Raw genomic sequence first — 27,909 nt, forward strand, 5'->3', positions numbered from 1 at the left:
TGCTAGCTAGGAAACCTTATGGAGCAGGTCTGTTCTGCTAGTCAGGGTCCCTTGGAGGCCAAGGAGCTCTGGTGGCAGAGTCCATGGGGAGCTGAACCGCTAACCCAGCGGCCTTGCCTCTCACCAGCAGCTCCTAGGCATAAAGTGAGCAATTTCCTCCCATGCAGTACAAAGCCTTGGAAACCCACTGGAGGGTCAGCTATGATTTGGTTCTGACTCGAAGGCAATGAGGTAGAGGATAAAGTCAGATCTACTCAAGGATGATGAGGATTTTACTGGGGTGTCCCCCCATGTTTTCATTATCCAGTTCTATCAATCTATCCCTTAAAATATATATTAATATCAGGATTTATTGATTTTTTTTCAAAGCTAGATGAAGATGGAGAGTTAACTCTGAGAAGGAAGTTTTATGCTATTGTTGGGTCTGGTGAGTCACTTTCCATCAAAAGTGAGCCCATGTGACAGAGCCAAACCACACCCGGAGAGAAGGAGTTTGCTGGGCTCCCATGTGGATTAAAACTGCCAGTCTTTCTGCTGGCAGCCCAGCGCCTACTCACTGTGCCATCAGGACTCCTTGAAGTTTTATGTAAAGAACAGACAATTTTCTCACCGAATATTGGGTTTACCTTTAATTGGAGAACCAGGTCCATTCGGTATTTACCAAGCGGGTTTATGTCATTGAGAATCAAAGCAATGATGATGTCAATCCCATTAGATTCATGAGTAGCAATACAAGTCTAGAAGACAAAGGATTTGTCAAATAACCTTCCAGTCACATTGTAACAGCACTAGGAATCATTCTATAAAATAAAATCATTTCCGTTTCTTGACTTTTAAAACACAGTTAAGATTTAACTTTGTCATCTGACTTATGCATTGGGTCATGCCTGCCAGTTAGTTGCCAATATTGATGAAATTACGTTGTGAATAGAACACTAGGAGATTGAGTTTCTGTGAACAGAAATCATATTTCTAGGATTTTTTAAAAAATTGTGCTAACCTAAATGTTCTTCTATTTGAGTATATATTTATTATGTTTCACTAGAACAGTATCTTAAATTTAAAATTTTAAAATCTAATCTCTCCTGGCTAAGACAGCATTCTTTTTCACAAAAATGTGCTGGCCTAGCAGATAAGGAGTTGCTCTGCCACCCCAAAGGCACGTAGTTCAAATTCACCAGCTTCCCCATGGGAGAAAGATGGGCAATTTCCTCCCATGTGATCTATAGCCTCTGAGAAATGGCTGGAGAGGCAGCTATCAATCAATCAATCCAGACTTGACAGCAATGTGCCCTTGTTTGGTTTGGTTTTGTCCTTATTTCAGAGCCTTGCATGTAAACTCTCCTTGTAAGGATATTTTAACACGGAAGTTCCTTAATCTTAAAAGAGCAAAAGGCCAAGCTGCTGCACTGGGTGGGAGCAAAGGCAAGGGAGCTGGGAGTCTCATGCTGTTCTGGGAATACATTGCTAATTGTGGTGGTTGAGGGAAAAGTTCAGCAGATTTCTTAAATCTAAGGTGACTGATTCTTCCTGCCACGTAACAACAAGGGGACTAATATGAAAAAAAAAAAAAAATAAACAACTCATTGCTGTGAAGTTAACTCTGATTCACTGGAGGAGTCAGAGCTACAGGGCAGACTAGATTGTCCTGTGGCTGTAAATCTTTTTAAGATTTCTAAGGCTATAAATCTTTAAGAGGGCAAGCTGCCACCTCTTTCTCCACAGGACCAGCTGTTGAGTTGAAACCACCAACCTTCTGCTTGCTAGATAAGCACTAAAGTACTGCTCCACCAGCATTTCTTTAATGATTATCAAACGATCCTTTATTGGTATAAACTTTATAAAACATCCTGAAAGATAAATATAGGTATTTTGAAGGTTAAGCTCTATTGCATACCACTAGAGCATCCTGGTGGTGCAGCACATTAAGCAGTAAGCTGTTAACAGGACAGGTGTTGTTGTTGTTGGGTGCCATCAAGTCAATGACTCATAGCAACCTTTTTTTAAAAATTTTTTATTTAATTTTATTATTTTTTTGCGTGTGTACTGTCAAATTGGATCTGACTAGTACTGGAGGAGATTGTCCTTCCTTCTCCAGCAGAGCATCTGGTGGATTTGAACCGTGCACTTCTGGAACTCATAGCAACATTATGAATGACAGATCTGAACCTTACCCTAGCCTGCAGCATCTTCACGATGTCTACCATGCTCCAGCTCACTGTGCTACTCACTGGGTCAATCTACCTTGTAACGAACCTTCATCTCTTTCTATGACCTTACACCTTTCCTAGAATCTCTTTTTCCAAATTCTGTTATCTCCAGATAACATACTCAAAGTAAGTAAAAGTTCCACTCTCTTGTCTCCAAGGAGCACCCTGGTTACACTTCCTCCAGGACCTACTTGTTTCTTCTTTTGGCAGCCCCTGGGATATTCAGTACTCTTCTCCAACATCACAGCTCAAAGGCATCCATTCCTCTGTCCAGATTTAAGATGCATAGGAAACAACTAAAAAGACCAAGGCTTGGATCAGGTGCACCTTAGTCTTTAAACACACATGCTTGCTCTTTAGCACTATAAAGAGATCCAAGGCAGCAGATTTCACCAATGCAACTGTCTTTTAATTTTTTTACTTCTGCTACCAAGGGTGATGACAGCAGATCCAAGCAGTGTAAATCATTGACAACTCCAACCTTTCTCCATGCATCATGTTGTTGCATGTTGACCCAGTGGTGATTTTTTTTTTAAATTTTCTTGATGCTCAGATGACGTCCATAATGAAGTCTTTCATTTTCCGTAGCAGGTGTTTGAAATTCCCTTCACTCTCAGCAAGCAAGGTTCTGTGATATGCTTGACATGAATTATTGACGAATCTTCTTCCAATTCTGATGCCACAGTCTTCTGTATATAGTCTGGCTTCTCAAATAATTTGCTCAGCATACAGATTAAATAGGTATGGAGAAAGGATACAATATTGAAACGCATGGCACACACCTTTCCTGATTTTCAACCATGCAGTGCTCAATTTGAATCCAACATCTGCTCTGTTGGAGAAATTCCTTCCCTAAAGATTTGTTTATTGCTATTGTTATGTGCCGTTGAGTTGACTGTGACTCATAATGACCCTATGTACAACAGCCCTACACCTTGCTCTATCCTGTACCAATCTTATTGTCTCTGACACATCTATCCCCATTACTCGAGTTACTGAATCAATTCATCTTATTGAGGGGGTTTTTCTCCCTGTGCTGTCCCTCCACCCTCCCAAGCATGACGTCCCTCTCCAAGGACTGATCCCATCTTCCAACATGTCAAAACTATGTCAGACAAAGCTTCAGAATTCTTGCCTCCAAAGAACAGCCTGGTTTCACCCTCTCCAGAGTGAACTTGTTTCTTGACCTAACAGTCCATGGTATAATTAATAACTCGTCTCCAGCACCACAGCTCAAAGGCATCAATTCTCCTTCTATCATTCCTAGTCACTGTCCAGTTTTCTGATGCCTGGGAAGTAATTGCAAAGACCATGGCCTATATCAGATGCACCTTAGTCTCCAGACTGACATCATTGCTCTTCAGTACTTTGGAGAGATCTCTGACAGCAAGACTTTCCCAGTGCAATTCGTCTTTTAATTTCCTGGTTGCTGGTGCCAAGAGTGTTGATTGTGGAGCCAAGCAAACCAAAGTTGTGAACAATCTCAATCTGTTCACAGACTATCATGCTGCTGCCAATCAACGCAATGGTAAAATCTTTGTTTTCTTGATGATGAGCTTCAATCCATATTGAAGGATGAAATCCTCGACCCTCTGCGGGAGCGCTTCAGGATCCCCTTAGTTTCAGCAAGCAGGGTTGTGTACAGCCTTTGAAATCCTAAGGGATAGTTCTACTCTGTTTGACTCAACCTGATGGCAGTGGGTTGAGCTGGGGGGTTTTATTGTTTAAGCTTTTAAAATTTTAGTTTTGGTTTGGTTAGTTGCATTTTTGAGGATTTTTCAATGTACAAGGGCTATAAACTTATTTTTTAGACTTAGAAATCAGAAATATATGGTCTGGGATTTGTGAAACAACTTTTTACAATGTAGCATTGGGTGTAAAGAGGATTGAAAAGTCAATACCCGGATGGGTTAAGCTTTAAAGAGAAAAATCAAGATATCTCTGAAATAACCACTTTTTTTTCCAGAAAAAAAAAAGCCTTTTCTCTCCATTTGTACCAGGAAATTTTTATTTCCTTGACACAGAAGAAGGTGTTTCCACATAGCTTCTGCATTTCCTGAGGTTCCTGTGCTCATTAAGATGTCTGCCACACTTAGAGCAAATCTCTCCACCGATGTCTCTGGAATCGGCTTGCTAATTTTTTCCCTTTTTACACATTTTCTTTCTTTTTTTTTAACTTTTTCAGAAATTTAAAATAAACTGCCTCACCACCATCTCATGAGCAACTGCCCAAGAATACGTGAAAATGTTGCTCGTCCTTCAGACCTTACAGGAAACCAACATAAGCTCCCAGCACTGCCCCAGTTCAGAAGGAAGTAGCCTCATTTTACACATTTTTCAAAATATGTGGTTCATACAATTGCATTTTACTGTTAAGCTTACCTGTCTTAGTAAATAATTTTCAAGACAATACGAGTGTACAAAAAGAATTTTCATAGAATAATGAAAAATAATGGAACATGCAAATATAGATATTATTTCATTAGTAATAAAAGAATTTGTGTATTTTTTAATATTTTTACTTAACTTTAAAACAAAAGTTAGAGGTTTCTGGTATTACTGCTTTCAGAGATTGAAATATAATAATATAAAGAAATTATGATAAAATTGGCAAACTCTTGTAATGTGTTATATGTAAACTGCTCTCATTTTTGCCTATGTCTAGCATTCCTATTTTCTCCAAGATGAAGTTTAAGAATGTTTGAAAAAAAATTTGTGCTTTGAAAATCTTTTTCTTCTAGGTATATATCTACACTTATGACCTATAATGTTGAATAGTCAATTAGTATGTTCCAAGGTGATCCATCACTTGCTTTTACTGCCCCAAATATTGTCTTCAACTTCTCACAGTGCATTCTTACAATTCAGGAAAAGGGAATCAGAGGCAAAAATTCTGTATGAATGAACAGAAACTTTTCCCTGGAAAATGTGAAACAGTGAAAAGAGCACTGTATTTACCAGTGCTCTGACTCAGAATCAAAAGACCTGAGTTTTAAGTACACCTCTACCATTTACGGACTCCATCACTTTGAGATGCTTACTAAAATACTTTAATCTTTAAGTCTGAGACTATTCAATAGTAAAAGGGAAGCAATAATATCTACTTCAAAAGTTTACTGTGAACACAAAGGAGATAATATAAACCACCCACTCCTGTGGGTCCTAGGGAGCCAAAGGGAGTTTATTCTACAAATCCTGGAAGGATCCACTAAAGATAAAAGTTGAACAACGGTGAAGGAACAGAATTTACTCTTTTCAATAAGGCTGATCTTTATCTTGCATATTTTCATGGGAATTTTCTTTTGCAATAAAATTAAATTAAAAACATGGCACAGTGTTCACTAGTTTATAATTCGGTCTTTGTATATTTTGGTATGAAAGTAAACATATCTGGCAAAGCAAAGAGGTTTCTTCAAATGCACACAAAAGTTTATTCTTTCACCAACTCCATCCATTTGCTAATAAATTAGTCATGAATACTTTTGCGTGAAGAGCTCTTTCACAGTTACCTGGTTTTCATGGCATGGACCTTGGCAGTACTCAGTTAAGCTCTCCAGGGTCTGATTGACCAGAGCTACATTCTTCTCATTGATGTAGAGGCCCAACAGGCCCAGGCCACCAGTTGTGCTTCCACAGATGCAGTCCAAGAACTGAAGTGTCTCACAGACCAGGTTGTAATTTGTTTTGTTGTTTTGATTCCTCAAGAAGTTCTGTGGGCAAAACAAAACACACACAAGGGGTTAAAAAAGTCTTAAACACTGTAATCATTGTTTTAGTTCTCTCTGTGTGTGTTTTTGCTCAAGTCAGAAAGATCCCCATGGTAGCAGTGAATGGAATTGTTCTTTATTAAGAAAGTGTTAACATTTATTAAATTTCCCTTAGGTTTAAAGAAGAAAAGTCTCCTCGGCTTTTCTGCAAGCATCTTTATGTATCAGGATGATTAATCACAAAAATTTCTGAATCTTTCTTTTTTGAAATTATATACAGAAAATAAATATAGTGGGCATTAAGGAAGGGGAAAGGACAAAAGAAAGTAGAATGAAGAGGTTCTTTATGGAAAGAAGCAGCCATGTTTTTAAATAAATTGTTCCTTATAAATAAATGGTGCAGCATCATTGTTCATTGAGGACAAGTGATAGAACTATTTTGGAAGGCAACTCAAAAGTCTCTACTAGAAATTTCAGTTTGCATATATTTCCTGTCCTAGAAAGTTAGTTTTGATACTATAGATGTCTATAGGAACACAAAAGTGTTCACTACACATTGCCTGTAACAGCAAAAACTGGAAACTATATATGCCCACCACCACATGTTTTGTTAAATGATCACACATATTGGAGTACAAGAAACTATAAAAACTATAAAATAAGGTACCTCCACATGATAGAAATACAAACAATGCTAAGCAATGTATTAAAGATACATATAATAAATGAAAAACATAAGTTAGAAACACCATGTACAGTCGCAGTCCAAATTTGTGTGTTTTGTTTTTAAAAGCATAACTGTATAAACTTTATACACTTATAAGTACATAAAAACCTAGAAGGAAACATAGAGTGCTAACAGTGATTTTTGGGGTGTGACACACCTGGAAAAATGGGCAAAAAGAAAAAGAAAGCTTTCTTTTTTTCCTTTTTTATTATTTTGTTAATTTGTTTAATCACCTATTTGAATTTGCTTTCACAACCCTTACACAACTGTTTTAAGAAGTGGTTTCCATATTCCTTAAATCCACGTACTCCTTCCAGCAAAATGTCTGAACAGATTCTATAATGTCTTATGTTCATGACATATTGACAGAATACATGGACTCAGTCCACACGAAGGTATGTACCTAGAATCCTCCCTCTAAAAGTCAAAGCTCCTGCCTTTGCTCCCCAACAATTGAGTGGCAGTCCTCCCCAAGTTATGTTGGGATAATCCACAAGAGTCATGGATTTTTACACATCCTGAAATTCCCAGGAATCCTTTCATGGATATTTATCCCAATACACAAGAATCTACCTCTCTTAACAACTAAGAGCACTGGCTATTCTCTATATCCTTACTAGGAAAGCCATCTTCAAATTCTATTGTCTTTCTAATAGACGCCGGGCAAGCACTCTTAGCAATACTGAGAATATAGTGAAAATCCAAGGTACAAGGATATCATGCAGATCCCAGGATTTCTTTGGAGAAATTTTAGTTCATTTACCTGTCAAGTCTTTGGTCAACTATAGTGTCGAGGAGCATGGATGACATGGCATGATGGGAGGTGTGTCAAGCCTTAAGATGCTTTGTTGACTGTAACCCTTTTAGAAAACCATATTTATCTTTAATCATGCCAATTTAAAAATTTTTTTCATGTGTTTATCTATAGTTACAAAAACACTGCATATAAATAAAATTTTTAAAAGTCAAAAATTCTTGGGCACCTCTAAGTCTATCTCATTGACAAAAGGACTACGTAGGATTATATTCATTTACAAAGGATGTGCTCACCAAGTTGTGTCAAGAAATCTGGAGAACAACCACTTGGCCAACTGACTGGAAGAGATCTATATTTGTTCCCATCCCAAAGAAGGGCGACCCAACTGAGTGTGGAAAATACAGAACATTATCATTGATTTCACATACAAGCAAGATTCTACTGAAGATTATCCAAAAACGACTGGAACAGTACATCAGCAGAGAACTGCCAGATGCCCAGGCTGGGTTTAGAAGGGGTCGTGGTACTAGGGATATTGTAGCTGATGTTAGATGGATCTTAGCTGAAAGCAGAGAATACCAGAAGAATGTCTACCTGTGTTTCATTGATTATGCAAAGGCATTTGACTGCGTGGATCATAACAAACTGTGGCTGACTCTGAGAAGAATGGGAATCCCAAAACATTTAATCGTGCTAATGTGAAACCTATATTTGGATCGAGAGGCAGTCATCAGAACAGAGCACAGTAACACGGCATGGTTCAAAATTGGGAAGGGTGTACGCCAGGGATGTGACCTATCTCCATACCTTTTCAAGCTGTATGCAGAGCAGATTATCTGAGAGGCTGGGCTCTATGAGGAGAAGCGTGGCGTTAGGATCGGTGGACAATCTATCAACAATCTGCGTTATGCAGAGGACACAACCCTGCTTGCTGAAACTGAGGAGGACCTCATGCACTTATTGTAGAGGGTCAAGGATTGCAGCCTTCAATATGGACTGAGGCTCAATGTCAAGCAGACAAAAATTCTCACCACTGGACCAATCGGTAGCATCGGGATGGATGGTGAAGAGATTGAGATTGTTCACAGCTTCAGTTTGCTTGGCTCCACGGTCAACACCCTTGGCACAAGTAGCCAGGAAATCAAAAAACGTATTGCGATGGGAAAGTCTGCGGTTAGGGACCTCTCTAAAGTACTCAAGAGCAATGGTGTCTCTCTGGAGACTAAGGTGCGCCTGATACAGGCCATGGTCTTTGAAATCACTTGTTATGCATCAGAGAATTAGACAACGACTAGGGAGGATAGAAGGAGAATTGATGCCTTTGAGCTGTGGTGCTGGAGAAGAGTATTGAATGTACCATGGACTGCCAAGAAAACAAACAGATTCATCCTAGGGAGGGTTAAACCAGGCTGCTCCTTGGAGGCAAGGATTCTGGGGCTTCGTCTGACTTACATTGGACATGTTGTAAGGAGAGACAGGTCTTTAGAGAGGGACATCATGCTGGGTAGAGTAGAGCGATAGCGCAGGAGGGGAAGACCCTCTATGAGGTGGATTGATTCAGTGACTGGGGTAATCGGGATGGGTGTGTCAGACGCAATGAGATTGGCACAGGACAGAGCGTGGTTTAGGGCTGTTGTACATAGGGTTGCTATGAGTCGCAAATGACTCGACGGCACATAACAACAACAATAACAACATTATAAAATGTCTTCTATGTTAATGCTGTTTCCAACTTTAAAAAGTCAAATTCTTTGCTGTTAACTTGGAATTGACTCACAGCTGGGTGAGGCAGGGAGGATTCTAGGTACATACCTTCGTGTGGATGGAGTCCATGTATTCTGTCAAGACATCATGAACACAAGGCATATACAATCTGGTCAGACATTTTACTGGCAGGAGTATGTGGGTTTAAGCAATGTGGAAACCACTTCTTTTTTTTTTTTTTTTGCCAAAAGCAGAATCTTTCTTTTATTATTAAACAGCGGGAAACCACTTCTTAAAACAGTTGTATAAATACCATTTGGCTCAGCAATTCCACTTCTGGGAATTTACCCTAAAGAAACCATAACCACTACCCAAGCAGATATATGCACACCCATGTTTATTGTGGCTTTGTTTGCAATAGCAGAGAGCTGGAAACAACCCAAGTGCCCATCAAAAAATGGATGGATATAGAAGCTCTGGTATATTCACACAATGGAATACTATGTAGCATTGAAAAATAGGGAATTAATGAAATATTACGCTAAGTGGATGACCCTAGAGGACATTATGCTGAGTGAAATATCTCAGTCACAAAAGGACAAATATTGCATAGGGCCACTACTGTAAAACAGGACTGGCATTGGGGTTGAAGGAAGACAGAGGAGAAGGGGAGGAATGATGTATACTGCATTGCAACAGATGAGGGAGAGAACTGTTTAAAAGGGATACATGATTAGGTATTATTGTCATGTCAGGAGTCCAGAATGAAGGCTGCACAGTGCAGTGGACTTGGGAGGAGGGATTACATAGCAATGAAAGAGACTTTCTTTTACTTATGAAGGAGAAAAGTGAATGGGGGGTGGGGGTGGGCAGGGAGAAAAGTGCAACAATGAAAGACTGGAAATCCTAAGTCTGTAAACTTTCATTAAAATTAATAAAAAAAAAACCCAGTTGTGTAAGGGTGGTGAAAACAAATTCAAATAGGTGATTAAACAAATTAACAAAATAAGAGAAAAAGAAAAAAGAAAGCTTTCTTTTTCTGCTTGCCCATTTTTCCAAGGGTGTCTCACCCCAGAAATTGTCCTCTAGCGGGTTTCAAAGGCTGTCAATCACATGGAGGAGACAGCTCACCCATCTCAGCACAGCTGCTGGTAGACCTGAACTGCCAGAGAGACACCACCTTTAGCTCAGCAGCACCACTAGAAGACATTAATATCCTTTCTTAAAATATATGGAGATCTGTACAAGTAAAATTTGTGCTGGTGAATGTTCTAGGGTATATATTTTTACCATAAAAGTGTTTTTTAAATATGCATTGAGATGGAATTAATGAAAGGCCCTTAAGTCTATAAAATCACGAATGGTACAGAGGAGGTGAATATGACCTTCTGAGCTCAGAGCAGGGTACTAGGATTAGATGCTGTTCAATGAAGCTTAAACAGTGATTTGAGGATGCACAGAATGATAATAGATGAGCCTGATTTTTCCTCATGCATAAAGGAATTTTCCTCACATCTTTCTTCACTTAGATACAACAGTTCCATCTCATTTTAGAAGAGCAGTGTTAGCTTTATTGATTATCTCTCTAAAAGTCCCTGTTGATTTTAAACTTAATTACTTATAACCATAAGCTTTAGTCTCAGCCCCCAGCGTAGATCTGAATGCACTTGATGGTTGAGTCTGCAGAAGGAAATAAATACCTGTAGTTCCCGGTTGTGGTTCTCACACAGTAACTGAAGGAACCTCAGAATAGGTTGCATAATGGCAATTGCAGGGCTCATTGTTACTTCCTCTGCAGACTTTTCCTCAGCATTTCCTGCGTCTGGGCCTGTGCACATAATGTCTATTTCTGGATCCATTTCTCTTCTGTACACACAATATGCTTTGGATGTTGCTGAAGATGCTTCTGTTAGTTGCCCTTTCATTCCTTCTTTTAAGTGTAATGATGAATCTCTTACTGAAAATAAAGAAGTATTCTTTTATATTTGTGAACTCATTTCCACTGACTAAAAACAAAATTGGTGCCCAAATTCTTTATAAAGGGAAATTTAAAAAATTTGATAAACACAATAATTTTCTACAACAAAGCTGAAGTAGCAACAAAAAGTTTATTTTGCAATAGGAAATAATAAAAATATCTTAATGCTTAATGTAGAAGGAATTGTCTTTCTGATAGATCTAAAATATGAGTGTTCCTATATACAAATATTGTGAAGGGATATGACAAAATTTAACATATTAATATTATTAAAATTTATGTCTTTGGTCTTCCTTGTGCCATTGAACTTTTAGGAGGAATTGGAACTATAATTTCTATTCTTTTTTTAAAAAAATTATATTTTATTATTTGTGTGTGTACCATCAAACCGGATCTGACTGGTACAGGACAAGATTGCCCCTCATTCTCCAGCAGAGCATATGGTGGATTTGAACCACATACCTCTGGGATTGCAGTGTAGCTTCTTGCCACTAGGCTACCAGAGCTCCCTATAATTTCTATTCTTAATGCTTTCATGACCATTTAAAAAGTGTGAGATAGTTATTCTTATTTATATAAGTAACAGCAAAACTAAACATTTTTATGTCACTGGTCGATTGCCATTGATAGCATCTTATCCATATTTTATCCTGCACAGCTTTTTATTTCCTTGACTATGGAACTGAAGGATTGAACTCCATGCTGACAGCCAGAGTTGGGATAATCAGACTGAGAAAACAAAGGCAAGTGAGGTCTCTATTCTGTTGATCTTCCTTTCCTTACTCAAGCCTCCCAAATACTCAAGCACATCTTTACCTCTCATTCTTGGACCAGATGGCATAAGTTCATTGTCATCATCTCTTTTTTTGCTGCCTAAGTCTATAGTATTCACAGTTACTGTTGATCTTATCTCTTTCTGAGCAACTTTCATTCGGTCATATAAAACTTTGAAGAATTTTTCTGACTTTTTTTGCTCATGCAACTGCTGGTAGAAAGAATACTGCAAGAAAACATATTTTAAGATATCAGTACCCACGAGAACAAAAACAGTGGTTTTTATGAAACATAAATATAAGTTTCAAAGCCAAAAATCACACATTTATTATACTACCCATTACTATTTTGCAGATTGACAGGTTTTCTTATATTATTTAATGTCTCTAGTACTAGTTCTATGTATTTACACCTTTCACCAAATCCCACATATTTTCATGCTTAATCTTAGGATATAGCAAAAAGATTTGCAAAGTGCAAGAAATTGTATGAAAATAGTTCTTTAATCTTTATGTTACTATAGAGACAGGCATTGAGCTGACACATATTTTTAGAATGCCTACTAAGTGCCAGGCCTTATGACACAAGTAGAATGGAAATTAAAAGCAATCATAATACTTATCCTCCTGAGTTTATAATTCAGAGTGAAAAACGAATCCTTAATCCAGTAATTATCCCATGTAAAGTGGTTTTATTTGGAGTTGCGAAAGGTCATTTTTCTTTCTCTTTATCCTATTCCTAGTACATTTAATTGCATTTAAGTTACGATAACAGACTCACTTGTGAGAGTCTACTGATAAATGGGTACCAAATTGTTTTGGTGCTTAATTATCAAAGGGACTTTCAAGAGTTCAAATTGTGTATAGAAGATGCCATGTCACTAGGGATATCAATGTAGATGTCAGACAGATAACATCTTAACATCAAGAAAACAAAGGTCCTCACCATGGGGCAAACAAACAACATCATGATAGATGAAGAAAAGAACGAAACAGTCAATGATTTCATCTTGCTTGGATCAAAATCAACACCCTTGGTATGAGCATTCAGAAGATCAGGAGACATGTCACACTGGACAAGTCTGCTGTTAGGGCCCTCCAAAATACTTAGGAGCAATGATGTTAGCTTAAAGACTAAGGTGAGTCTGATTGAGGTCACCATCTTTTCAATCACCTCCTATGCATGACAGAAGAATAACTGATGCCTTTGATTTGTGGTGCTGGAGAAGAATGTTGAATATTCCTGGACTTCCAAAAAGACAAAAAACATATGCCTTGGGAAAAGCATAGCCAGAAGACTGCTTCGAGGTAAAAATAACAAAGCTCCATCCCTCATACTTTGGACATGTTGTTAAGAGAAGCTGTTCCTTGGAAAGGGACATCATGCTTAGAAAGATGAAGGGTCACTGAGAGACAGAAAGACCTCCAATGAGATGGATTGACACAGTGACAGTAGCAATGGGCTCAAATGTGTACAGGATGGGACAGGGTTCCCATCTGTTTTACATTGGGTTGCTGTGAGTCGTACTTGACTTGATGGTACCTAACAAGAACAATTTGCCTCAGGACTGAGAACAAGGTCATCTTAAAATAAATTTTGCTTTATGGTTAATAATGATTTATAAAGGATTCAACACTAAAATTATCATGAAATAGATTATTAGTGCAATCTAGAAATACAGAGTCTTGAGAATATTCAACCTGTCACTATCTTCTCAGTGCCTTACCAAAGTCTCCAAGAAAACAAGCAAGAGGTAAAGGTGATACACTGCAGAGAAGAGTAGAAGAATTACAAGTTAACCCCAGGAAATTGTATGGGATAGGTACACTACCAATAAGATATATAGGGTAAAGATAAAGAGAACAATACAAGTAGCTGCAGTGCTTGCTGTTGTGTGATACTGAGTCACAAATGACTCACGGCCGACTCTCCAGAAGGCTTTCAGCGGCTTTATATGAGGAGACTGCCCATCTTTCTCCCTCAAAACCTTTGTGCTGGCGGTACAAAGGAAAGAGTTCTCTAACCTTGATGAGAATCCGAGAAAGTGTATGAACAGCACTAAACATGTATTTTCACCCAAACCAAGTAGAAATGAACATAATCCAGTAAAAAAAAAAATCTAAACCTCCTGGTGGGGGAGTTTAGCTGCCACATATCTGCTCTTCATAAGGAACCCTAGAACCCCAGCCCCCAGATCCTGTGACTTGTGAGACTAATGCCATGAGGTCTAGAAATGATTGCCTGTCCAGCAATTTTAGATATGGATAATGCACATACACCGAGGTCTCATGAAACCTTATAAGTCGGCTCCATACCTACAAGGGGCAGCTCCAGAACAGAGGATGAACAATTCCTCTAGGAAGCAGGCCAAAAAAATCACAGTAACTATAGCAACTCCATTGGAACAGTCACACCGTTTCTGTTAACTCATAGGATAAATGCAACATTAGCAGACCTCTATGGTCCTACAAATGAAACTGCTTAATCCCTAATATTTTTAATATAAAAGGGGTGGAAGGTGGAAGGTGGAAGGAAGCTCTGACATATTAATGAGGAATTTTTAGAAACCTTGTGGCCTTATTAACACAAAGTTTTCTAAAGTATAAAATTCCTTCATGTGCATCATCTCACTGAAAGCTACAACACAACTATGAAATAAATGGAAAGTGCTCTTATTTCTACTTTAAACATTAAGAAAATGAGATCTAGTGAAGTGAAGTGATTCATTCAGTGTTACATAACTATTAAGTGACAGAGCGGGGATTCAGATCTCTCCAATTCTACATGGCTGAAATGTAAAAGTAACCTTCAGCAGAAATCAACAGGCTGTGTACATAGCCTATACTGTTGGAAATCCAGTACTATATGAAACTGAGAAGCAGGATTTTAATGTAAGTTAAAAAGTATGTTCTATATATAGTTACATAATGTTAAAGGAGATTGAGTGGCAAAAATTTTTAAGTGATTGACTGGTAACTGAAAGGTTAACATTTCAAATCCACAAGCCACTTTGTGAGAGAAAAGACCTGATTACCGTCTGTAAAGACTACAGCCAAGGTTACTCTATGGGGCCATTCTGCTCTGTCATATAGGGTGGCTGTGGCTGGGACTGGTTCAATAGCATACAAAAATACATAATCTTAACAGGTAACATGAGGCTTTCTCTTAGGAATGATGTGTGTGTGTGTGTGTATGAGTTTTTTTTTTAATTACTACAAAATGACACAGAAAATAAAGTGCTAAGGTTTCTATAGGGGTCATGGGTAAAGGATAAATAGACCTCTGTGACAGAGGAAGGCCTTGCCATCAATGAGAAGGAATGGGGAGACTGTGATTGTAAAGAAAAGAACAGAGGGGTGAGGTAGAAAGCTAGAGATAGAATGAATCCAAAGCACAATACAAGTTGAATTTGCTGATGAAACCGGTGGTGAGAACTGAGAATAGACAGTTACAGAATCTGGAATGATGGGTTCAAATCCTGGTTAAAATTAACTAGTTGTAAGAGTTTAGGTAAGGAATTTGTATCATATGTCTTCATTTGAAAAATGGTATAATATAAATTATCTCAGAAGTCACTGTAACTGACTTAACGCATATTAGGCACTCCGATCAGGGCCGGGTAGTTGGCAGATATTATTCTCATCACAGGGAGCTCTGGTGGCCTTGTCTGTAGAGAGCTGTGCTGATAACCCAAAGAAAGCACATTTCTGCCAGCTGCTCTGCGGGAATAGGAGGGCAGTTTCCTCCCGTCACTTAGACCCCAGGAAAGCCCATGGAAGTTCAGCAATGAGAGAGTTCCCACTCAATGGCAATGAGTTGTTATTTTGTTTTAAATAATACTTAATATTGTTATTGTTATTCATATGGAGCTCCGGTGGCCAAATGGGTAATCAGTTGCAATGACAACTCAATGGCAGATGGTTCAAATCCACTAGGTGCTTTTCCAAAGCAGTGTTCAATTTTAATAATATAAACATCCTCACTATCCACTTACCACAAAAGAATTTCAAGAAATAATATTAAACATATAAAGAGACTTATATAGTTAGGAGGTTAGAAATGAAAGATAGGGTTGAATTTCCTATCAGTGTCACAGAAGCAGGAGTATCAAAACAATCCATAAGTGAAGAAATAACATGTTAATGTCCAAGGAGATGGGAGGCTGTAAAACTCCATTGGGATTAGCAGAAGTGCGAGGCAGAGTTGGTTTTAACCTACTATCAGGCAAGGAGCAGGATTTATGCTGATTTCAACCAGACTTTCAACCAGAGCCAGAATCCCACAGATGACATAGAGATTATATAAGGATGCAGATGAAAGTTAAGAAGCCTGCATAGGAAAAGGATGAGTAGAAATCATTATTATAATTTTTAAAGGCTTTAACACAGAAAGTTGATTTAACATTGTTCGTCTAAAATATCTGTTGAATGGCTATAAAGTAGGTATGAATTTTGTATGTAATCCTTTTTATAAAAATGAAAGTAAAATTGAATAGGCAATATGCAATAAAACAAAAAGCAAAACAAAGTAGCACTGGTAAAGTGGTAAGGATTACTGAAATGAGTGACACAGGAATTCAGGTAAGAGAGTCACTACCAAAGGCCCCCATTAGACAGGCAATATTCTATTAAAAGTGTAGAATTTTAACAGGAACATTCGTTAATAGATATTTTCACTATGGGACAGTTCCTGAACTCATAAATTGGGCTAGATACAGCACCAGACACAAGAAAAAGAAAATGAACAGTATGCGGTATCAATCTTTTAGGATTTGCAGTTTAAAAATCAGAGCAGGCCATCTAAATGAATAAGCACAATTAAGACCCAGTGCCATCAAAGATCAACACCACCACCATACAGTACAGAAAGTATGCATAGAAATAGTGCTCAATTCTGCCCAATGAACTAACTGAAGGACAAAGACTTTTGAAAGAGGAATTTAGTGAGCTGAATTTTAAAAGAGAATACAGCATGAAAAATACTACAACATGTCTAATGAACTACATGTTTAGTATAGCTAGAACTCAAGAACACAGACAGTGGAGGGGAGACGGACAGTAACAAGTTCTGGTGGTGGAATCTGTAGAGAGAAGGCCTGCTAACTCAAAGTCTCTCTGGATATTTAAATATATCAGCACCTCCACAAGAGAAAGATGAACAATCCTCTTCTCATATTGATTTAAGGCCTTAGAAACTCAATGGAGACTCACTGATGAGTTTATTTTATCTCAATGACAATGAATTGGTGTTGTTTATTTTAAACTAGGAAAGTGACATATTCTGAGGAAGGAAAGGAATTCAGAAAGATCTCTTTGGACGTAACAATGAGAATAATTTGGAGTAAAGCATGCTGGTGACAGGCATACCAGTTGAAAGATTATTCATCATGGCCCAGGGTAAAAAAAAAAATCTCTCACTGGTAGCCTAGGGGCAAGAAGCTGCGCTGCAATTCTGAAGGCACACAGTTCAAGGCCACCAGCTGTTCCACAGGAGAAGAATGGGAAATCTCTTCCCGTGCAATTAACTGTCTCTGAAAGCCCACTAGAGGGTCAGCTATGGATTGGTTTTGACTCTATGAAACTCAACAACAACAACAACATCATCATAAAGGTTTGGAAAATAGCAATTGAAAGTACAAAATGTATGTTAAAGATGTTGAGAAGGAAGAATCACAAAAATGAATAACCAGCAAGGTTTCGGATGAACTAAGGGGAAGGAAGAGTGAATTTTGCAGGTAAATTCTCATGGGTGAATTTCTGTTCTAGTCAAACAAATGGTAGAGAGACTTCTAGTCACTGACAGAGGCAATGAATGAGGAGAAGTCGGTGTCTGAAGAATAACCATGGATTCTGGTTGAGACATGTCGTGTTTAAGGTGTTTGTAGGATGGCCCAGTGAAGATTCTAGAAGGTGGCGGGGATTAGAGTCTGGAACTCTAGCGAGTAAATTGATGTATGTTTGAGAATAATTAGCTTAGAATGGAAAGAAAAGATGTAGAAATTAATGAGATCAGATCAGAAGAGTAGAATCAACATGGTAGAGCCCAAAGTAATGGGAAATGTCAGCGTTCAAAGCATTAAGGATAGGAAGAGGCACAGAAAACTAAGGAGATACAGTAAGAGGTAAAAAGAAGAGAGGAATGCGTGCTGCTTCCAGAGGTTTAAGGCGACAAAGTCTCCAGTGACAAATGCCACAGAACTATCTAAATAAAGACTAAACAGCAATATGGACCAACTTGCCAGGAATTTAATAGTAGCACATAGTTTATGATAAGAACTGGCTTATTTCCCAGTTTAGCTATATGAAGACATACTTAAGAATAAATATGTATGAAGGGTGAAATTTGATGTCCCATCTGATGACCTTTAGTGACCCCAAACCAAGAACTTATAAAGTACTGTAATTACAATTGCTTCTACCAAGAGCTACCCAAAATACCCTTAACTACTATTGTCTGGATAAATCAATGTCAAATATTAAGTCAAATATTAAGCTTCTGTGGAAATTCCAAACTGAAAACTTGATTGTATGAGATAAGACAATTTCCAAGAATATACAGTCAAATATCTCCACCATTTCATTTTTCAATTTCCTTCAGTGTAAAGTGTGCGACCATTTCAGAACCACATGAATTTTTGAGACATATTTTTGCAATAAGGGAGCCATGGTTGTGCTTATTATAGGCTGAGCTTGCAACTAAAAAGTCAGTGTTTCAAATCCACAAGTCTCTCCACAGGAAAAAGATGGAAAGTCTCTTTTCCAAGAATGCACACTCTCAGAAATCAATGGAATTTTGCTATGAGTTAGAATTGACTAGACAGCGGTGGGTATCTTACAAAATATTAATGTTTGCAGGTATGGGGTTAGAGGAGATGGGGGACGGTGGTATTTTTGTCTTTATTACACCTTTCTATCTAATGCAAGCATTAATTCCTACTGAATATGTAGTATAGTGAAAATCCCAACTATTCAAAGTATTCAGAGGCAAGTTAAAAGAAAACAAACTCGTTTTTAAGATCACTAGATGTGTGTTTTAATTGCCATGATTAATGAAAAAATATTGTGAAATTTTCAATTAGTTGTTAATAGTTTCATCTACTGACAAAGGCAAACCTAGAGCGAGCAGGCTATGGGCAGCTGGACCAGGAGGAGTATCCAGGAATTCTGAGAACAGGGCTCACCTTGCTTGGGTTCACCCAGCATGCCTTGCTTTGGGTCTAGAGGAACCTAGGAATAACTTTGCAGTAGCTTCAAAGTGAAAAGTCTGCCTTCCAAGAACAATAGTCTGATTCCCTTCTTGCACGGGACCATTTTACTCCGTATGGTGAAACACCACATGAATGAAAGATGACTTTCAACTTACTCCTCCAAAGTCCAATAAATAGTGAAACGGTTCTTGGGAAGCAGGTTAACTTTACCTAAAGAATTTGGTCTTTTCACATGCTTCCTGAGAAACAACCTCTGAAATCTTGGAATTTTCCTGGTGATGGAGGTGTCTTTGATGAATCCTCCAGACCACATCTGGGGATTAAAGACTTATGCTGGGAGCAAGCTAATTGCCAGAAAGACCAATGTATGACCTCAACCTCCTGATACTAACTTTGTAATGTCAACTAAATCCAAAATACAGGGCAAAGTTTTAATTACATAATGAGACCACCAGTAATAGCTCTTGGACATGGAAACTCTATGAATTCTATGGTTGGTGACAGGCAGAGATCCATATAGAAAGGTAGTGTGCCCTTTCTCAAGACAGAAGCTCCATGTTGGGAACCCTTCCAGACAATGCCTCATGCAGCTCTTAGTTTGTGTCATTTTCCCCTAATAAGACTGTAATCATAAATAAAACACTTTCTACAAGTCCCATGAGTCATTCTCATGAATTATCTAACCGAAGGGAGACAGAACAACAGAAATGAGGGGTCTTGGGTACACCTCAGACACATTATCTTAAAGAGAAAATGAAAAACTTCCAAATTTGTTGTCACAGGTCTTCACAATTACTAGCTATGCATCAGAGAGTTGGACAATAACAAAGGATGATAGAAGGATGGATGCCTTCAAGTTGTGGTGCTGGAGAAGAGTCTTGAACATACCAAGGACCACCAAGAAAACAAATAGGTCTGTCTTGGAGAAGATGAAACCAAGTCTTTCTTTGGAGGCTAGGATTTTAAAGCTCCAGCTCACATAATTTGGGCTTGTGACCAGGAAGGACTGATCCTTAGAGAAGGACATTGTGCTCAGAATGGTGGATGGACAGCCCAGGAGAGGAAGACCCCAGATAAGATGGATTGATACAGTAAATTGGGTCAATGCGGGTAGGTGTATTGGAGTCAATGAGACGGCTCAGAACAAGGCAGACTTCAGAGCTATTGTACATAGGGTTGTTAAGAGTCACAGGCAACTAGACAGCACAAAACAACAACAACAAGTCAGAAGTGAAGATGTCACGCTTGTATCTGGCATCAGAGGTCTTGGGTGGTTTTGGTAACTTTTAACTTGTGAGGTCTGACCTCATTTCAAGTGGTCAAGGTTAAAGGGAAAAAAGTGCTACGTATGCAACTGGAGTCAGCATCGGAGTGCAATGTAGGAGAACACAACTGAGAACTGAATTGAATTAAATTTATTATTACAGTTTAATGTCAGAGAAATGGCATTTGATTACAAATCAGCTGGAGAAGTGGAATAAGATTTTTCAGCCGTTCTCTATCCTACCTGTGGGGTGGGGAAATTCACTTAACCAGGCATATTTTTCTTATGAGTTTTAGTATAATGGAATAGAGTGAATTTTTTAGCATTACAGAACTGTAAAGTTAATGAGCACTATGAGATTTGGGGTGACAAGTAGTTAACTTCTACACCTCTGAAAAGGAATATGGGGGTGGTAATGAAATGGGTGGTTAATGTTACTGAAACCTGCTATAATACCAAATACTCTTCAGGAGTACGTTATTTCATTCAATTAACAAAGTTAATTCATAGATGAGTCAAAGTGTTACTTTTTTATCTTCAGGATTTTTCCCTAAAATGTCCCGAAACAAAACAGAATTTCTACTATAACACGAAAAAGATGGCTCTAAGGATTAGTCAGCTTTACTGAACAGTTTGTGAAGTTCTTTTAAGTTTCTACAAAAGATGAGAACTATTTGTAAGGAAAATGTAGTAAACTGAGTTTTTTCTAAAACAATAATTAAAACCTAAAGAAAAGCATAACTTTCCTTAGCTCTAATAACTTGTCTAAAGACAAGTAAGTTAAAAAAAATCAAATGAAGAACACAAATCTCATGATGACATGCAGGTACCTGTGTTTGTGTATTTCCTCCTTCAAGCAATGCAATGCCAAGTAAAATGCCTTCTGAGAAAATCCTGTCATTTTTTGTATTCACTATGACATCAATGACGAGTTCAGATGCACCTTCTTTATCCAGAAGACATTGAATATCTGACATTGATATTCCCATCTTATCTGTATCTTGTCCAGAAAAGCCTCCTGTGATTAGAAAAGATACAAAAAGAATATAGAAAGAACAAGTATGCTGTTTGAGCATTTATACCTTAAGAATATTTACCATTGGGACTTCTTAACCTACAAAAACTAAATAAAATAGAAAAGTGGGATTAAAATAAAACTTATTTTTAAAAGTCTGACTAAATGTCTAGTTTCTTATTCAATGTTATTTTTCTTTATAAAAACTAGTCTTACTTATTCTTTAGATTTACAAATTAAAAATGGTAATTCAGTTTAGTCTTTTCGAAGCCAAAAGGCAAACACATTTTCTACTGCTCAACAAATTTTCAAGTTAGGTAAGGATTTTTAGTAATGCTCTTTAATCTTTTTTTGGTGTTATTTTAGATAAAATATTAAGAGTAGCACTTGCATGAATATATAAGAATCATTAACAGAAAAAAATAACAAGTTTTACCTCCCACTGGAGTACTTTTGGAATACGCTCCTGATAGGTGGCCATTCATTCCAACTCCATAATCACCTTTAAAATAGCGATGGAGGAGTATTTTCCTTAATGTGTTACCCTAATAAAAAGGTTAAGAAAAGTTATGGTTAGTGTGTGTGTGTGTGTGTGTGTGTGTGTACACATATATGGAAATTATCAGTCCATCAAAATGTCACTTAAACACATATTGTATCATATGTTGAAACATGCAAACATATGCTGAAACATGTATCATATGCTGAAACTTAGAAGAATGTATTTTATACTACATAGTATTTTCATAAGCAAAACTATGCAAATGTTTTCCAATGAAATGATAACAATTTCTTTCAACTATAAATAGAAAAGAACATATTTTTAACAGAATATTCTAAAGAAATCACAATTATAAATTTAAGATTTTTTTAAAAGCTGAGAATTTCAGTGTTGCTGAGAATATTAGTGGTATCTTTTTTAAAAAAGCACAGAAAACTTAAAACCTTAAGAACTGGAAAGTGAAAGGCTTAGTTATAGGAATTTAGGCAAAAGAAAAATCAAAACTAGAGGAGTGCTGTTGTTGACAGTGTGTGCCCATGAATCGAAAACCTACTCATAGCTGGCTTTCTAGCAGGTTTTCAGAGACTCTTTCCATCATACAGGAAATTTGCCCATATTTCTCCTGTGGAACAGCTAGCAGATTTGAACTATCATTGGTTTAGCAATGTCAACTCCTTATACTAGGTCAGTGCTGTTATTGTTAGGTGTTATCAAACTGACGACAACTCACTGCGACCCTATGAACAGCAGACAGACCTGAACAATGCTCACTATCCTTGAAATACTGGAGTCCACTGCTACAGCCAATGTGTCAGTCTATGTGTTGAAGGTCTTCCTCTCATTCACTGACCCTCCACCTTTTCCAAGCATGATGTTCTTTTTAAGGACTGTCCCCTTTTAACAACATGTCCAAAGTATGTGAGACAGAGGTTCTTCATCCTTGACTCTAAGGAGCAGCCCGTCTGCACCAAGACATTTGTTCTGACAGTCCATAAGATATTCAGTACTCTTCTCCAACACCACAACTCAAAGGCATTAAATCTTCTGTCATCCTTAGTCATTGTCCAACTTTCAGATATATAGGAAATAGCTGAAAAGACCACGGCTTGAATCAGGCATATCTTAGCTTTTACACCATCATCACTGTTCTTCAACACCTTGGGGAGGTCCCTGACAGCTGACTTTTCCATTGCAATATTGTTGCTGTTAGGTGTCTTCGAGTCAAGTATAAGTCATAGTGACAACAGATTGGAACCCCATCCTCTCCTGTGCCATCCTTACCACCTCTGACACATATGAGTCCATTACTACAGTCTCTGTGTCAATCCATCTGGTCACAGGTCTCACTCTCTTCTACCTTTTCAAACACAATGTCCTTTCCCAAGAAATAGCTTCACCTAGCAACATGCCCAAAGTATATATGATGAAGTTTTCTCATCATTGCCACCACGGAGCACTGTGACTATACTTTCTCTATGACATGTATGTTCTTTTGGCAGTCCTTGGAGTATTCAGCACAGTTCTTTAACACCTCAGCTCAATGGCATCAATTTTTTTATATGTATTAATTTAAATGAAAGTTTACAGAGACTTAGGGTTTCTAGTCAGTCAGTCATTGTTGCACTTTTCTCCTGGCCTACTTCCTCCCCCTCAATTCACTCTTCTCCTTGAAAAGAAAAACTCTTTCTTGTTATGTAACCCCTTCCCCGCAAGTCCACTCCACTAAGCAGTTTCTCTCTGGAATTCTGTAATGACAAGTACACCCATTCATATGTCCCATTTAAACAGATCTCTCCCTCATCTGTTTCGATACAATATACATCATTCCTCCCTTCCCTTTCTGTCTCCCTCAAGCCTGATGTCAGTCCCATTTTACAACAGTGGTCCTATGCAATATTTGTCCTTTTGTGACTGAGTTACCCCACTCAGCCTAATATCCTCCAGAATCATCCATTTTGCATATTTCATGAGTTCCTTGTTTTTCAATGGTACATAGTATTCCATTGTGTGAATATACCAGAGCTTCTCTATCCATTAATTTGTTGATGGGAACTTGGGTTGTTTCTAGCTCTTTGCTATTGCGAACAAAGCTGCAATAAACATGGGTGTGCATATATCAGCTTTGGTGGCAGTTATGGTTTATTTAGGGTAAATTTCCAGTAGTGGAAATGCTGGATAAAATGGTATTTCTATTTCCAACTTTTCGAGAAAATGCAAAGGCAGAAATTCTTCTGTCAACCTTATTGACTACCCAGCTCTCAGATGCATTTCTACTCAATTTCAGCTTATTTTAAGGAGATGAAAATAATTCTGATCATTTAGGTTACACACGTAACGCTCTCAATTGCTTTCATATATTACAATAAAAATGTGATGATGCCTCAATCAGTATTCTAAATCATTTTCTTAGGTCACATTAGATTGTTTGCTAGAAATCACCTTCTTCTATCTTACTTATGGATTCAGTACTTCTATCTTACTTATGGATTCAGTACATCTTCTTTCTCCATTTTATAAATATGCATTAAATACTTCGATTTAGACATTCTCCTAGGTTAATAAACATAATATCCTCTTGAAGAGTTTACAATGAGTTTAGTGACAAAAATCTACTAGAAAATACAAAAGTACTTAAAGGATGCAATCATCTCCTAGGTGCCCTGGAATTAGAGAACTCTTCTAGACTTACAGGTTACTAACCCATATTCATCTACTAGCCCATATCTTAATAATGCATCGATTATTAACTCATGATTATCTACTAATATGTTACTAACCTATCATCATATCATGGCACCAAGATATCAATAGATATTCAGTGTGTGGAGTTGCTTGTTTTTATAATGATTTTAATTTCTTGCTATTTTAGTTCTTGAACACAGGCATTTATTAATACTTTGCACTGTGCTATTTCAGTATATAATCTATGGTATATAGTAAGTAAAGGTGATGACTAACTTTGAAAGAAATAGTGAGGTATAAGGGTTTATTCTACATGTGATTTTTATTCTACATTACCATGTAAAACCTCAGTAGGGTACTTGATGCACATTAAGAGAAACAAAAATGGTAGAGACAGAAAGAAATCTTTTCAGTTGTGTTTATCTAACTTTTCAGTATCAAGTAAACAAAAACCTTATCACCAAGCCAATAGGTAACATCATGATACATGGAGAAGAGCCAGAAATTGTCAATTATTTCACCTTACTTGGAAACATAATGGACCAACAGTCAGGAAATTAAAAGACAAACTGAATTGGGAAAGTCTACTGGCAGAGACCTCTCCAAAGTGCTGAAGAACAACAATCTGTTTGAAAACTAAGGTGCATGTGATCCAAACTATAATCATTTTTATTACTTGCTGTGTAGCTGAAAACTGCATAGTGAATAAAGATGACAGAAGAAGAGTTTTGGTTTTTAGAGAAGAGTACAGAGTATCCCACAGACTGTCAAAAGAACAAAGCAGCATGTCTTGGAAAAGATACAGCCAGGGTACTCCTTGGAGGTAAGGATAGTGACACTCTGTCTCACATACTTTGGACATTTACAGCTGCTGCTGTTACTGCTTTTGTGGTTAGTTGCTATCAAGGTAAGTATGACTCATAGCAACATATGAACAACAGATCTGAACTTTGCCAGAATATTGTAATACATCAGGAATAGATTGAAACTGTCAGCAACATCTTCTGACTTGGATCAAAAATCAATACACTTGCAATAACTGGATCATATGGGATTTCTATATTCAATTTTTTTGAGGCAACACCTTCCATAAAGTTATACCATTTTACAATCCCACCAGCAATGCATAAGAGTTCCAGTCTGTCTGTATCTTCAACATTTATTGTTTGCTGTTTTATTGAACTTTGCTATTGTTGTTGGAAATTGAATATAGAAATCCCATATGATCCAGTTATTGCACTGATAGGAATATATTTCAAGGAAATAAGAACATGAATGGACATTGATACACCTATACTCATAGCAGAGTTATTCACAATAGAAAGAAAATGTAAGCAGTACAAATATCATCAATACATGAACATTGTGAAATTGTGGGATTATGAAATGGAATGCCATGCAGTATTAAGAAGCAATGATGTCGTAAAATACTAGGTAACTTGGGAAAGTGTAGGGAGCATTTTGTTGAGAGAAATGTCTCAGTCCCATAAGGACAAATATTACATAAGACCACTATTGTAAAAAACAGAATATAACTGAGTAAGACATGTATAAATGTTCAGAAGGGAAAAGAGAGAAGGGAGGCAGAGAAAAGGTAAAGGCGGAACAATCACTGGGTTAGCAGAGGTTAGTGGGTGGAGGAGGTGTGAAGTAATGAGAAAGGTTCAATGGGGGCTTGAAAAAATGTGGAGGGTGATAATAGGTATAGAGGAATGGTAATTATATAAAACACAATGTATATGTATGATTGTATAAAACACAAAGTACATGTTCAAACTTTATAGATATGAAAAATTACATGTAAATAAATTTTTAAAAATAAAATAATGTGAAGAGCAAAAGAAAAAAAAAATCAATACACTTGGTACCAGCAATCAGGAGATATATTGCATTGGGACAGTCTGCAGTCAGGAGCGCTCCACAATACTGAGAAAAAGTAATATTAGCTTGAACACTAAGGTATGCCTAATTCAGACGATGGTCTTTTTAATCATATGCTATACTGCTGAGAGCTGGATAATGAATGAGGACGACAGAAGTATAGATGCCTTTGAATTGCGGTGTTGGACTAGAGTACTGAACATCCCACGGACTGCCAAAGGAACAAACAGATGTATCTTGGAGAAGATGCCGCCAAAGTGCTCCCAGAAGGCAAAAATGGCAAAGCTCTGTCTTACATACTTTGGGCATGTGGCTATTACACACTTTGGACATGTTGCTAGGAAAGGCTCATCCTTGGAGAAGGACAAGATACTTGGAAAAGTGAGGAGGATGGTGAAGCAGAGGAAGATCCTCACTCGGGTGAACTGACGGTGATAGCACCAATGGCTCAAGTGTGCCATACACTGGGCGTGTTGTTAGAAGGGACCAGTCTTTAGAAAAAGACATAATGCTTGGAAGGTGGAGGGTCAGCGAAGGAGGGTAAGGCCCTCACTGAGATGTGGCAACACAGTGACTGTGACAGGGGGCTAGAGTATGTCAGAGATGGTGAGGACGGCTCGGGACAGGGCGAGGTTCAGATCCACTGTTCATGAGGTCACTGTGAGTCCTAGTTGACTCACTGACACTTATCAACAACAACAATCTGCTCTGGACAAAATCTTAGTCCTTTAGAAAAAGAGGAAAAACAAAAACATTTCTTTGATGTCAAAGGGTGGGATTTTTACTGTGTAAAGTTGTATGACAGCAGAAAAACACCCTATAGAGGAATGTTGGGCCTGCAAACTGTGAGGGGTGCAGGAACACAGATCACACCAGGTGATACTTCCAAAGAAAGTGACACAAAATAGCTGACCTAAAAATTATTCTGTAGTGTTTCAACTATAAGGTGAAAACAGTAAGGGTTTGTTTTTGGTGGTTTTTTTTTCATTTTTTTCCCTAGAAGATAATTCACATTATTAGCTACGATTATTAATCACGATTCTTTTCTCTACAGGCAGGCCAGTGCGTGGCTTATTCTAACTCTGTTATACACAGCTAGCTCTAGAGACTGAGGCTGGTAAACATGAAATTCCCCAGGTTCTGGAAGAGAGTTTGTTAGGAGAAAAGACCTAAATCTTTATGAACTAGCCACCTTTTCACTCTGTAAGACAGGGTTTTGATTACAACCTTAAATCAAACACTACTCCAGGAATCAAACCAAGAAATAAATAACGGCTTTTTTCAAAAGGAGAAATTATATAGAAAACATAAACACTTTATTTATTCTTTTTTTTTAATATGGAACGCTTCACGAATTTGCGTGTCATCCTTGCGCAGGGACCATGCTAATCTTCTCTGTATCGTTCCAATTTTAGTATATGTGCTGCCGAAGCGAGCACAAAACACTTTATTTTTTTCTACAATTTTTTTATTTATTTTAATAAACATTTACAGAGATTTT

At 37.7% G+C, this 27,909-nt stretch overlaps 1 protein-coding gene across 1 annotated transcript in view; it reads right to left on the bottom strand.

The window, feature by feature from the left end:
- ITPR2 (inositol 1,4,5-trisphosphate receptor, type 2) overlaps positions 1-27,909 on the bottom strand; it is a 732,333-nt gene that overhangs the window by 226,315 nt on the left and 478,109 nt on the right. The window contains exons 38-43 of the mRNA XM_006895058.1: positions 21,780-21,888; positions 21,159-21,346; positions 11,900-12,083; positions 10,806-11,062; positions 5,720-5,920; positions 627-737 (exon numbers count right to left, since the gene is read on the bottom strand). Coding sequence (XP_006895120.1) covers positions 627-737; positions 5,720-5,920; positions 10,806-11,062; positions 11,900-12,083; positions 21,159-21,346; positions 21,780-21,888 — 1,050 coding nt within the window. The remainder of the gene's footprint in view (positions 1-626; positions 738-5,719; positions 5,921-10,805; positions 11,063-11,899; positions 12,084-21,158; positions 21,347-21,779; positions 21,889-27,909) is intronic.

Source organism: Elephantulus edwardii, unplaced genomic scaffold (genome assembly GCF_000299155.1).
Source record: "Elephantulus edwardii isolate Elephantulus edwardi_28Jun2011 unplaced genomic scaffold, EleEdw1.0 scaffold00157, whole genome shotgun sequence".
NCBI classification, from domain to species: Eukaryota; Metazoa; Chordata; class Mammalia; order Macroscelidea; family Macroscelididae; genus Elephantulus; species Elephantulus edwardii.